The sequence below is a fragment of the Heterocephalus glaber genome, unplaced genomic scaffold, assembly GCF_053883595.1.
Source record: "Heterocephalus glaber isolate CG9 unplaced genomic scaffold, H.glaber_assembly_v1.0 deba00001673, whole genome shotgun sequence".
Classification (NCBI taxonomy): Eukaryota; Metazoa; Chordata; class Mammalia; order Rodentia; family Bathyergidae; genus Heterocephalus; species Heterocephalus glaber.
Genome location: NW_028258410.1, coordinates 19,151,108 through 19,165,258, shown reverse-complemented (window position 1 = coordinate 19,165,258; position 14,151 = coordinate 19,151,108). Strand labels below are relative to the sequence as shown.

At 53.9% G+C, this 14,151-nt stretch overlaps 1 protein-coding gene across 1 annotated transcript in view; it reads right to left on the bottom strand.

Moving 5' to 3' along the window:
• The window catches only part of Kcnb1 (potassium voltage-gated channel subfamily B member 1), a 106,136-nt gene extending 92,477 nt beyond the window's left edge, over positions 1 to 13,659 (bottom strand). Inside the window, exon 1 of the mRNA XM_004858074.3 lies at positions 12,769 to 13,659. Coding sequence (XP_004858131.1) covers positions 12,769 to 13,335 — 567 coding nt within the window. The 5' untranslated portion in view covers positions 13,336 to 13,659. The remainder of the gene's footprint in view (positions 1 to 12,768) is intronic.
• Positions 13,660 to 14,151: the final 492 nt, after the last annotated feature.

The window sequence follows — 14,151 nt, the reverse complement described above, 5'->3', positions numbered from 1 at the left end:
TGCGCTCCCGTTTACCACTGATGCCCCTCCCCGTGCTCAGGCTGCAGTGGGGTCCTCCCTGGCCTGGCCCTGCAGCTCTTCCACCCACCTGTTTCACTGTTCACTCTGCCTCTGGGCCTGGCTCTGGCCTCCAGGTCACCAGGCAGAGTTGGAGGAGATGACTTTCCTGTGACAGACTCTCTAGGACCTTCTGTCCAGGGCTGGCTTCAGAGTGGGTGGCCTGCACAGCTGCGCAGGGCCCAATGTCCAGAAGGGTTCTGCCCTTGGTTTTGCACACTGCTGGCATCATCTTTACAAAGTTCTGAACAAGAACCCTATTCTGATCGTACACCGCTCCCCACGAATTCTGTAGCTGGCCCTGCTAATGAGTCACTCAATAACAGGGGGCCACTCAGCCTCCACACAGCCTACCCGGCACTGATGGAGTCTGTCTGGGAAACCTGCCCCTTGGATTGGCCAATTCTCCTAGCCAAGGTGCCAGCAGGGATCCCAAATGACCAAACAGGAAGGACTTGGGGCAGGAACCTGGAGGGACCAGGTTCGGGACCAAGGGCTTTTCTTGGGTAGCATCTGCACAGAGGGAACTTTAGGGAATACAGAGGCTGTGCCACGCGCCCGTCAGAAAGTCAGAGAGCATCATGCAGATGGGGTGAGGGGGTGCATTCGCTCCAGGCCCACCACGCCTTGGCACCGTGGGGAATTGTTCCCTACCCTCAGGGATCATCGAGGTTCCTGTACTGACTTGGGAAAGGAAGGGGGAAGGAGAAAAACTCCACAGGAACGAAGAACCTTCCATGCTCAGCCTGGCACGATGCCAGTCCTCCAGCACAGGCAGCTTGGTAAAGTTACAACACCCACTTCCCACCTGGGGAAACTGAGGCCCAGAGAAACAAAGGTCTTCCCACAGGGTCTCACTGTGGCAGCTTGGGGACTGTGAACCCGAAGCCAGACCTCCTCCCAAGCAGCCCACTAGGGTGATGGCATGAGAGGCAAGACAGCGTCAGGGAAGAGGGAAAGGTACATGCATGCATAGCAGAGGGGCATTTTATTACAGGAAAGCCTCAACACTACTTTGCCCAAACCGGTCATTCAAGGTCAGGGAGGGCCTCTCCAAAGAGGTGGTATGTGAGCTGAGATCTGAAGGATCGGAAGGGACCAGCTGGCACTGCAAGATATGGAGCCAGAGGCCCAGAGAGGTGAAGTGGTTCGCACAAGGTCACACAGCTGGCTGCTGCGCTCTCTCCTCCCTCCCACAAACACCCACCGAGCTCCTCCTCTGTAGCAGGCCCCGAGGTGACTGGAGAACACAGTTTGGCAAAGTGTCCAGTTGGGTAGATAATACACCTGGCTTTGTGGCCACTCCTCTGAAAGCGGATGTGCACTGCAGGTGCATGAGCGGGCTTGGCTGTGGGCCCACCGAACTTCACTTACAGATTGGGCAGCCCACTCACTCACCGTGCTTGAGAACACGGAAATGGGTGACAAGACGGTCCTGGACTTTGAGCACATCCTGTTTTACTCAGGGAGGTGGCCCGAGTTGAGGAGAAAACAGAATGCAAGCAGAAGCTCACAAAACAGAGGAGAGGAGGAGCAGAGACCACGAAGGAGAGCTCCTGTCTGCAGCTTGGAGGTCAGAGGTCAGGCTCGGGCTCCCAGGGAAGGCCAGGCCTCTGACCACACCTTGTCATTCTCCATCACAACACTGCCTTCCTATTACACTTTGTGTGATTATTCTTCTATTTCATTTTTATTTGTTTAATGCCTGTCTCCCTCCAAGAGCTTATAAACTCTGTGATGGCTGTGGACCACTTTTACCAACTCACACTTGTTCTCCCTGCTCTCGGTCGCTGAGCCTCTGTTTTCCTCTGGAAAATCACCTCTCCCCTTCTAGGTCCCATCCCAGCTGTGGGATCTGGCCAAGTGACCGGCTCAGGGAGTGATCAATGAAAAACAGCCCCGGGATTTGCTGGGACAACAGAAAGAACCTTGCCCTTTTCCCAGAAAGGAAGCCTGGAGGTCATCTTTCCAGGCCCGTTGGTGCTGGGAAGCCAACAAAGAAGAACAGAGCTTAGAAACACAGGAGACCGTGCCCTGGTGACTTATTTAAGCCCCTGGATCCAACCATGCCTGAACCCTTACCTAACTCAGGACTTTCCAATCACCTTCTTCCTTAAGTGCATTTGAGCTGCATTTCTGTAACCTGTAACCAGACCAATCCCAACTAATAAATACACAAGTACTATGAGTTTTGCTTTTTTTTTTGAAAAAGGGTCTTGTTACATAGTACAGGCTGGCCTTGAACTCACAATCCTCCTGTCAGAATTACAGGTGTTTGCCACCAAGCCTCGCTATCCAAGTGCTTCTCGAGCATCCAGTTCGGTGTGTGGGAGATAGTAACATGCACTATGTGACTGTCACACAAACAATGGTGTCACTGGAACAGGTTCTCAAAGCAGTATGGATACCCACATTAAGTCAGAAGTGGCAGAGAAGCCAGAAAGGGAGCCACGTTGGAAACGGAAAGGATTTTCCTGACGATAGGGAGAGGGCTGAATCAAATTACAGTCACTATTTCAGGAATAATACAGGATGTGCAAACCTAACCACAGGGAGAAGAGTAAACCGATCCACTCAAAGTGACAGTGGGGATTCCAGACAGGTGACAAGCAAAGAGGAGGGAGCTCGATATCACCTCACCTTGACTTCTGCTCCTCATGTGCTCTGCAGGGCACCACCAGGCCGCCTCTTTGGTCCAACACAGTCCACAAAGGCTCTGAGGGCCAGGGCTGCCCAAGGTCGAGGGCCTCAAGGATCACACCAGCCTTGGAACACCTCAGGGCTGGGCCCTACGTAGCAATGAGTGGACTATGGCGGTGTATTTTTAGAAGCTGTTTGGCTCCAGGTCCGTTACCTGGAAGATGCAAGTGACGGTGTGGAACTGACAAATGCAACGTCATGCTCTCAGACAGCGTCTGCCTGCCAGGCTGCAGTGCGCAGTGACGGTAGAGACCAGTCTCAATGCAGGGCAAAAGTGGGGCACTGAAGGTGTGGGGAACACTTCAGCCCTCTAATTTAACTGTGAGTGAGGGGGAAAGCGACTTCTCCCTGCCCAGGAAGTATGGGCACAGGGAACCGGTTGCTAGAGACAAGGAAGGAAAGATTATACCTGGGAGACCCTTGCTTTGTAAGAGACCCTTCCAATCACTCATCACAAGATCACACACATTTCCTCCTCTATTCACGCAGTGAACGTCTGCCAGCATTTAATTGCACCAGCAATAACAGTTATTGCGGACTTTTGCTGAGTGCCAGGCTTGCTCTGAGTGCTTCATGAAGAACTGGCACAACAACCCTGGTTGCTGTGAGGCTCCCTAAATTATGGATCACGAAATTGAAGCCCAGAGAAAGTAAGTCATTTCCCAAAGGCCACACAGTTTAAACGTGGCTGAGCCAGGCCCAGTGTGGGGACAGCCTCGGTTAACTCTGCCACTCTGGGTGGCCGAAGCAGGAAGATCTCAAGTTCTGAGCCCAGCCTGGGAAACTTAGCAAGACTCTTTTCCGGGATAAAAAGTAAAAAGGGCTGCAGATGGAGATCAATGCAAAGGCCCTGGATTCAATCCCAGGGTACCACCAAAGTGGGGGCGGGGGGGTGAGCTGGGATTTGAACCCAGGCAGTCAGGCTGCAGAGCCTGTCTTTTAAGCCTTCCTGTCCATCTGTGGTCCAGGCCAGGCATCCACAGAACAGCCCACAAGCCAATCTTCCCAGAGTTCTGTTCCAGGAAAACAGGAATGCCAGGTTTCCAGAGCACCCGGAGGGGTGTGGGATGGCGGGGGCGGTACAAGAAGGGACCGCAGAGGAAGTGCTGGAGAACCAGGCCTCGAGGTTGAGAGAGAGGGGCCACAGGCAGAGAAGAAGCAGAAAGGGGTGCAAGGCCAAAGTAGGGTGCAGGACTGGGGAGAACGGAGTGGAAAATGTAGGGGATGCAGACAAGTGGGTGTGGTGGTAGCCAAGAGGATGTGGAAGAGAGAAAGGTAGTGGGGCGGCTGAGCCCGAAGCCCAGGCTGAGTTTGAACTTGGTCCTGGGGCAGGGGGAGGCATGGAGGTTTTGGCTGGCACTGTTCTAGTCACTCAAGATGCAGCTGGGAATGAACTGGACAAAACCCTGCCCTGTGAAACTTCTATCCAAGGGGAGGGCACAAACAAGAAAGAAACGGAACAGTTAAGTAATCTTGTGCTGGGTCAGGGGTAGAGAGACATGCAGCCACTGAGGGGAAGGGACAGCGCCACGGGCACCCACCCAGGTGGCGTGGACCCCGAGCACGGCCTCCCTGAGATGGCATTAGGGCTGAGTCCTGCACAGCATGGCTAGGGAGGAAAGGCCCTGCGGTGGAAGGTGCAGGTGAGGAACAGCAAGGCCTGCAGAGGAGGGAAGGCGTGAAGGAGGGCAGACTGGGCAGGAAGGAGGAGGGAGGCTGCGGGGAGAGAGGGGAGATGCCAGGTTGTGGGCCTGCAGGTGGGGTTGATGACTTCGGCTTTTCTACCCAATGAGATGGGGCCATGAGGGTTCTGACCGGGGAGGATGAGCTGCCGGGAGTGGAGGAAGCCATGGAGGGAGGAGGATCTTGAGGGCCCAGGCTGAGGGTGGGAATGGCCACAGTCTGCGTGCTGCTCACCCCACATTCCATCCCCTCAGCTGCATCCCCTCGCTCCGGCACTGGCCAGCTCCATCCGTGCCACACCCAGCTGCCCTCCGAGGCTGGCTTTCACTGCATTCCTATGCCTGGGACTAGCATGGGGTCACAGCTGGTATGGGAAAACAGGACAGCCATATGCAAGAATGAACCAGGTGCCCTAACCCACATGCAGAGGCCAAACATCAGAAGGAAAACTCTAGAACTCATAGGAGGAACCCTGTGGGGAAAGGTGTGCAACACGGAATCTGGCAATGATTTCTTGGCAACGTCACCAAAAACACAGGAAACAAAAGGAAAAAATAAAACAAACTGGACATCATCTAAACTTAAAACAGCTGCACATCAAAGGCCACAATCCACAGAGTGAAAAAACGACCTACAAATAAGAGAATAAACTGGGTGCGGTGGTGCACACCTGTAATCCCAGCACTCAGGAGGCTGAGGCAGGAGGATCTCAAATTTGAGACCACTGTGAGCTATGCAGTAAATCCAAGGCTAGTCTGGATTATACAGCAAAACCATGTATCAAAAAAACAAAAACAGGGGCTGGGGACGTAGCTCAGTGGCACTGCATCTGCCTGGCAAGAGCAAGGTTCTGAGTTCAATTCTTGGTACCGGAAAACAAAAACAAAAAACCAGAGAGAGAATATTTGTATATCATATATCTGATAAAGAAATAATATTCTGACTATAAAGAACATTAACAATGACTTGAGTAGACATTTCTCCAAAGAAGGTACAGTACGCAAATGGCACATGAAAAGATGTTCAACATCACTATTATATGCAAATCAAAACCACAATGAAAAGAGACCTCACATCCTTTTGGATGGCTATTACTAAAACAAAACAAAACAGAAAATAGCAAATATTGCCAAGGATGTGGAACTCTTGTGCAGGGCTGGTAGGAATGGAAAATGGTACAGCTGCTATGGAAAGCAGCACAGCAGGCCCTCAAAAGATTAACGCTGGAGTCCCCACAAACCCTCCCCCACGGCAGCGCCCCTCACAACAGCCATCAAAGCAAGCAAGAGTGCATTGATGTAAACAAAATGTAGCACAGACATACAATGGAATATTAGCCAGTCTTAAAAAGTAACAAGTTCTTGGGCTGGGGATTTAGCTCAGTGGTGCCTGCCTGTCTGGAAAGCTCAAGCTCCCGAGTTCGATCCCTGGTACCAAAAAAAAAGTAACAAGTTCTGACACACACTACAGCATTGATAAACCTTAAGGACATCGTGCTACGTAAAAGAAGCCAATCACAGACAAATAATACATGAGTCCACTTACATGAGCTTCCTGAAGTAGTCAAGTTCATAGAGACAGAAAGTAGGAGGGGGCATGTTAGGGGCTGAGGGGCTGACAGGACTTGTTCAATGGGTACAGAGTTTCAGTCTAGCAAGAAGAGAAGGCCTGGAGACTGCCCACACGCAGTGTGAATGTACTCAGCACAGTGGAAGTCTACACTTAGAGTTAAGATGGCGAACTCACATTACGTGTATTTTACCAGTTTTTTAAAAAATCACCTAGGGATGTGTTTCACTCACAGGCCTGGGGTGTGGCTGATTTCAAGGCCCAAGGGACCCCCAATGTGCAGGCAGCATGAGGAGTGCCATTCTGTGGTGTCCCCGCTGCCCACTCCCACAGAGGTGACGTGCCTTGGGCCTCACACAGCCATGGGTTCCAGGGAGTTTTACCCCAGCTCTTAAGATCGTGCCTCACACGACAATACTGTGTCTTCTTTGTTATCTACACCACCAGTTGAAAAATTTAAGAATTGGCGTCCTGCACATTAACAAGTGAATTCTGGCTCTCCCCACACCCCCCCTGTAACCCCAGTATGGCAGCTGGGGTGCTCCTCCAGTCCCCCCCCCCTCCACGTATCACACCTACTCCTATTAGAGGCACCAAAATCATGAGTATTCCATCGTACTATTATTTAGATCATTGATTAAATAATGCTCAGTGCCAAACCTCTGTCTCCAATAGTGATATCCAGTGACCTCTGGGGACAAGGTCCTTCCAGATCAGGACCTGGGAACACTCCCAAGTCAGTGGGAGACGCTGGACAAATGTCCCAAATCTCAGCATTTCCCAGCATGGAAAGGGAGCACAGGGATGCATCCCTAGAGCTTGCTTCTCACTTGCTGAAGGTCACCGACATTCACTGTCTGACCGGGTCCTGCCTCCTAACCTCTTCTCCTCGGTTTGCACAGCTGTAAGACGAGAACCCCGAGCCTTCTCTAACAGAGTGAGTGTGGGACTCAGGTCCAACTGCCTTCAGTGCTTGGCGTGTGGCGAGCCCTGAGTAGAGCTGTCTCTGCTGTCACCGCTATTGTTTCTATTTTATCCAAGAGCTGGAGATGAGCTTGACCGCACCCAGCCAGCCCAAGAATTCCCACTTTGAAGATGATCCCGGAGGGAGCAGAGGTTGGAGGCCTCCCTGCCAGAGCAGCCGGGAACCCTGGGCACCAGCGTGGAGGCCCAGATCTGTGACACTCGTCCCAGGCTGTCCCCAACAGTGCTGGCTTCCTGCCCTTACTGGACCCCAGCGGCCTGACAAAGCCACGGGGCTTGCAACAAGCATGCACATTTTATAAGAAGAATAATTTTTTGAAAAGGAACTTATTTATCCATCAGGAATGTTAAATAAATTCTAACTAAAACCAAAGACCTAATAGTCATGGAAGGCTTTCTATATGCCAGGCCCTGGTCTAAGGACTTTACACACATCAATGCATTTAATTCTGGTGTGAGTCAGTGAGGCAGGTGGCAGGTGCTGCTACTGCCCTGCAGGCTGTCGTCACCTGGAGGAAGCAGGGCACCGTTTGCCCCACCTCACCTGGTTGGTGAAGCGAGGAGCCAGTCCCTGGGCCTGGGTGATCTGGCTCTAAAATCAAGCTCCCTTCCATGACACTATCCAGTACGAGAAGTACACAAAGTGCTGGGTATAGAGTTGGTGCCTAATGCATGTTTGTTCCCCCAGTTAATTAAGCTTTGGCCAAACTGCTTATTTGGCCAGCGCTTTTCCTTCCTAAGCATTTTCACTTTGCCATCCCATCACAGCTTTTCAAAACCCCCGAGAGACGGTTGCCAATACATGAGGCTGGCCAGGCATCCTGGAGGGGCAGAAAGATCCCCGGCCCAGACGGGATGGCGGTGGTGGGGCAGAAAGGCCGCAAATGGCTGTGACCTTTCCCTGACCACCGCGTGCCTCAGGCAGTCACAGAAGCACCCTGTGCTTCCCCATTTCCCTATGTCAAATAGAGACAATGGATTTACCATGCTTCAGTGTTTTTCATGCACTATCATATTAATCCTTTGAACAATCCTGTGAGGCAGGTTTGATTCACACTCTCTTCAAAGACCGGAAATGAAAGCTCTGGCGTGGCTTTTCCAAAGTCCACAGCTTGGAGAAGGCAGGGCTGGGCCTCCAACCCAGGTCTTGGTTTTCCTGGTTCACAGCCAAGACTCAATCCCTGGCACTTTGTCCCTGACCTAAGACGGGGACCTGAGATGCCTGCCCTGGGGCCGGGCAGATGCTCAGCCAGACCCCTGAGAGCACAGAGGGGCCCAGGGCTTCCGAATTGGTCCCCTATTTTGCTTGGTGATAACACACAAACGAAAAGCCTTGGGCTGGGATTTAGCTCAGTGGTTCCACCGCCTGCCTTGCAAGCACAAGGACCCGAGTTCAATCCCTGGTACCAAAAAAAAAAAAGAAAAAAGAAAGGCCTCGATGACGCACAGAAATCCCAAAGAACCATAGGTGGTGACCCTGCAGTCAGCACTGTGATGGCGATGACACAATCACTGTGGTCACTCACCAGGTGCTCCCAGCATGCCCGGCGCCAGGGCAGGGTTATCCAGGTTACCTGCACCGGGGCCTCCGACCTAACTCCCACTTCTAGATGGGGAGCCAAGACTCAGAAGAGGACAGGACTGTGCCCAAATCATGTTCCTGGGAAACAACGAGGAGAGGGATGAACCCATATGAGTCGTACCCTAGAGCTGAATATCAGTCAAATATGTGGTGGGCAAGATCTCGACCAGGGTCCCCGACCAAGGTCCCCGACCAAATACCACTCCTATTCTGGGATAGAGTACATAATAATAAAATTATGAAGCACCCCGTATCTGCAAATTGCACTCACATCTAAATCTCACCAAACCATCCATACAGCCCTGAGAGCTGGCCACAGCTATTACCACCATTCGGTAGGTCAGCTGCTGGAGGTCACAGCTCGAGGGACCTGCCTGGGTCTCCGGGACTCAGAAACTCAGGCTGGGAACTAGGTGAACCAGGGTCCAAACCTTGGCTCTGTCACTTTCTTTCTTTTTTCTTTTTTTTTTTTGGTACCGGGGATCCAACTCAGGTCCTTGCACTTGCGCAACAGGCGGCGAAACCACTGAGCTAAATCCCCGGCCCGGCTCTGCCACTTTCACCCCTTTGGCAAATAGTTACTGATAATTTAGCTGTGTGAGCTCAGGCAAGGGATGTCACCCCTCAGGGCTTCCATTTCCTCTTCCATGTACAAGCCTTAGTGTCACTCGGAAAATCCATTCCCTCTCTCATCTGAAAATGCTAGATACTTGCTTCCCCAGTTTTCCCCATGGCTAGGGCATGTGTATGACCTGATCCTGGGCAATGGGACTGTCAAAAAGTCTGCTAAGATGTTCCTGGGAAAGTTTTTCCCTGAAGGAAAAAAAAAAATAGACCATAGAAAGAATGCTTCTCTTCAGGTGTAGGGTGGACATCACAGGGCTGGAACGGGGCATCCATGTTGTGATATGAGGCATCAAGCGTGAGGACCAAGTCACTTGCAGAGGTTGGAGGAGTAGAGAGATGGGAAGAATCTGAAATCCTGATGGCATCACTGAGCTTTAAACTCAACTGGAAACCAGCTATCTTGGAACTTCAGGATATGTGAGATGACGCATCTTCTACCTTTTTGAAGCTGCTTTGAGTTTTCTATTCTGTTACTTACAGCCCAAAGCAGGCCTACCAGGCTCACTACCTAATTGGATTGTTGGAAGGATTTCAATGAGATAGCACCTATGAAATACCACTAATCAGTGCTTGGCACAATAAACAGCAGCTACTCTGGAAATGAGAATTATCTCTGGGCTTTAATCCTGAGGAAGGCCTGGCAAGCCAGATCTGTCCACTCCTACTGAGAAATGCCTGTTGGGTTTTCCCAGAAAGCAGAAGCCTGCAGTGTCCCCAGAACTGAGACACCATCAGCCCAACAGGGCCCACCCCATCTTCCAAAGAAGAATCACTCTTGCTGTCTTCTGCCTAATGGATTTTGATTTTCGCTCCCTGGTGGAGAAGCCCAGGGCCTGTGCTGTGGTTTGTCTCTGAGCTGCCAGCACGGCCCATCAATTATTAACAGCGTCGCTCAGCCTCCACAGGAGAGAAGGGCTTGCTGCAGCTCAGCCCACCCCACCCGGAAAGGACTCTGCCCTTCATCCTGGAGGACAGCAATGCCCACTGACTATGTGTAAGGCTCCAAACCACTTCATGAAAAACGCGATTTCATGACTACCTGGCAAGACAGGGCCTTGGTCTCCATGTCTCAGTGTGAGGCTGGGCTTGGAGAGGTGAAGAAATTGCCTGGGACCAGGGAGATGGAGGAGCTGAGCCTGAACCCTGATCTCTCCTTGTTCTTAGGCAAATGGGACATGGCCATGTTTGTACCTCACCAGCCCCTGTCGTGCTCTACTCGTGCTCTCTCATCCGTGGGCTTGGAGAAATTCCCATGGGGCCTGCTGTTCTGCCCAGCAAGGTGTCTGGGCTGGGGAACTGGGATGGCCGAGAGCAGACGCCTGAAAGAAGGCTGAGCTTGGGGGGCTGAGGTACCTGCCGACGGTGAGGAAAAAGTGACAGCTGGCTGACGGCTTTCTTCGCTCATTCCCTCATTCACTCCTTCCCCATGTGGTTATCAGAGCTCCTCTGTGTCAGGTACCCAGATGGGGGGGGGGGCACAGACCAGTGAATACAATTTAAGGAGTTCATATTCTTGTGGGTGTGATGCAAAGAAACACAAGGCAAATACAATATGAAATGGGGCTTCAGGCCTACGTGGGAAGGACATTGTGGGATGCAACAGAGTGGGGGATACAGAGCTGCTTGAATGGGGAATGAGGATAAAGGGCTGGCAGCAGAACAATTGGGAAGAGCATGGCAGGCAGCAGGAGCAGCAAGTGCAAAGGTCCTGGGGTAGAGTATATCCTGGCCTTCTGGAGATGGCAAGGAGGCCAGTAGGGCAGAACCCAGTGAGCCGGAGAGCAGAAGAGATGAGCTCAAGAGTCTAGGCACCAGATCCTGTAGGCCTCATATGCCACAATGGAGTCTGGATTTTATTCTGAGTGTGATAGGAAATCTCCAGAGGATTTTAAGCAGATGAATAATGTGATCCAATTTACATTTTGAAAAGCTCACTTTGGCTGCTGTGTGGGGAATGGATTGTAAGGGGCAAAAGTGGAAGCAGGGAGACAGGAGGAAGCTGTGGCACTTAATCATTACGGAAGGAACAGAGTGTTCACAATCACACTTGGGTTTGAATTATGGCCACTCCTGTCTGCCTGCTGTGTGACCTGGGATAGGTGCTTCACCTCTCTGAGCAGCACTATTTGTTAGGTATTTGTTCAATGGCAGTCAGGATTTCCAATGGGCCCGCCTGCCTGCCTGTTTCAGCTCCAGCTGCAGAAAAATCCTAGATGGTCCATCTGCCAGGAATGCAAACTGACAGCCCAGCCTGGGATCACAGAGAGGTCAGGAAGCTCCAAAGCTCTGGCCTGTGGGCGGATTAACCCGTGGGAGAGGAGAGGCTGTTTATACCCACAGAGCACCTCCTGCACACCCGAGCACCTTCGTCTTGCCGCCAGCTCCAACTCACACACAGCCCTCTGCTTCTTGGCAGAGAAGGCAGAGCCCCCACGTCCTGCCCTGTGATCTCCTCCTCAGGGACAGGACAGGAAGGAGGAAGAGGCAGTTTGAGCCTAAACGGGATGGGCAGTGGGGGAACCCGTCTCAGACCTGGAAATAGCGAAGTAAGTCTGTTGATCCTAAGCTGGTTAAGGGTGAGCAACTCAGTCTTAAGGTGGGGCCTCTCTGGACAGGAAATCGGGCAGGATTATGGCCCGGGGCAGCCCACAGCCTCCCGGGAGGAGACTGGGCCCAGGACCTCCATGTCCTCCTTAGCATCCACAGGCCAGAAAAGTATGTGGCCTCCTTCCACCTCCACCAGCTGCCCCTCCTGTGCCTCTACTCTGGGGGCTTCTCTCTGAGCAGCCAAAGCCGGGGAGAGGATGCCAGAGTCCCCTTCCAGCTGGACAGCAGTGAGGGGTCGACTGAGCCACCAAGCTCCCATTGAGAGGCCTCTGCTTCCCCCTGGCACCCACCCTGGCTGGGGGTCACACTTGGTCCTGTCTCTGCTCCCTTACTTGTCAAATTGCGTCATTATTCTCTCCGGTTTTAAGATGTACATCCTCCTTCAATAGCCAAAGCTCCTTTAGAAGCTGCATCAAACCACTCTTGGGAGAAACTCATCAAATAGGTAAATAAATAGCCAGGTGACCCCCTCCTCGCAGGCATTCACAGCCCATGCCACGTGTTGGACCCTTTCATGCCACCCTCTGTATCTCTTCCCTTCGTTTTTTCTTATTTCTTTAAAAACTACCTGACAGCATCTCAGTGGCCTCCAGGCATGTCTAGGCCGATCTTATTCTTTCCTGGGGCAAAGTGGGGTTATAAGCACAGGGATCAGAACCAAAGTTGAAAGCCACCCACTCTAGCCTGGGCCTGGGGCTTCCCAGGGAGCCAGACCCAACTTCACCCCATCCCAGCCATGCTCTATTTCTGGGTTCTCTCTTGCCAGGGCGGTAGCTTTTCATGAGGATCTGTAAATCGTTTTCTCCAACCAAGTTGGGGTACACAGTATCGAATCAGAGGAGGGGTGACGGATGGCCGGTGGGAAGTCTAAGGTTATGGATCCCGAGATCCCCAGCAGCAGCCCTCGATCTGGGGACGCAGGCTCAGCCCTGCACCCCACAGCGCCGGCCCCCACTCACCTTGGCGGCCACGGAGGAATTGGGCTTCTCCAGCAGGTCCCAGAGCTTCTTCCTCTTCTCCGCGCAGCACGTGTTGTCGAACTCCTCACCCTCGCGCTCCCGCAGCGTCTCGGCCTCGCGCTTGAGCTCCTCGTTCATCTGCTCCTTCTTCTGGTGGTAACGGGCCTGGCAGCAGGACTCCAGGTAGATCTCGTCGATGCCCCAGTAGTCGAGCTCTTGGCTAAAGCTGAGCGCGCACATCTCCTCCATCATGTGCAGCCGCCCCGTGCGGTAGAAGTTGAGGATGGAGGTGAAGGCGCCCGGGTGGCGGTCGAAGAAGTACTCATTGTCGTCGAGGCTGTAGTCATCGCACACTTCCAGCAGGGAGTCGTGCGTGTTGCAGTCGCGGAGCTTGCCCAGCCGCGTGCGGGGCAGGCGGTCCAGGGTGCGCCACAGCACCTCGTGCGCCAGGCCCCCAACGTTGAGGCGCACGCGCCTTGAGCACGCCTTGCTGCGGACGATCTCCATGGGCTCGGGCGGCAGCGAGCTGGTGGAGCGGGAGCCATGCTTCGTCATGCCCGCCGGCATCGCTGGTCCGGCCGCCCTCGCCCCCCCTGCCCCCCCAGGCCGCTCTCACTCGATGGCGAGGCCGGCTGCCGCCCGGGGAGGGGGGCAGGGAGCGCCGTGGGCCGCTGGGGTGCAGGGGTTCGCGCGGACGTGCGTCACGGCCCCCTTCTCACCTCCATCCCGAAGGCTGCGAGGCAGAAAGCGAAAGCAGACGCGGGTCAGCAGGCCGGGAGCTGGGCACGGCCCCTCCTCGGCTCCCTACCCGGGTCCCCGCCGCCTTGACCTTCCGCGCGCGCGCTTAAGCGGGCTCAAGGGGCCGGGACGGACAGGCGCTGTCCTCCCACCGGTGCTGAAGCCGGCCCCACCCAGCGGGGGGAGGGAGGGGGCCGCCTGGGGAGGGGAGAGGCCCCGAGGAGCCCGGCCCGGGCAGCCCCACCCGGGCTTCTGCGGCCCAGGCGCGACCCAGCTGCCCGGGCGCTGTCCGCCTCTTCGAGTGCTGAAACTCCCTACTCTGTGGGTCTCCCCGCTGTCCCGAAGCTGGCCCCGCCACGGGGAGAGAGGGCAGCGGCGAGAAAAACTTTTTCTTTCTTTTTAAAATGAGTTCTCATCTTCCACCACCACCCCCACTCGAGATAATCAGGGTGGAGGGGCAGGGGGATGGCAGTGGGTGTGCTTTTCCTAGATCTTAAAAGCCGGGTGGGGTTCTGGGACTTCAGATGCCCACCTGTCACCGGCCACCACGGACGGGGTGCCCAAGGCAGTCCCTCTGACCTGGGGCGACCCCCTCTCCCCAAACCTCCGGAGCCCCTGCCGCGGCGGCGGCGGCGCCGGCCGAGC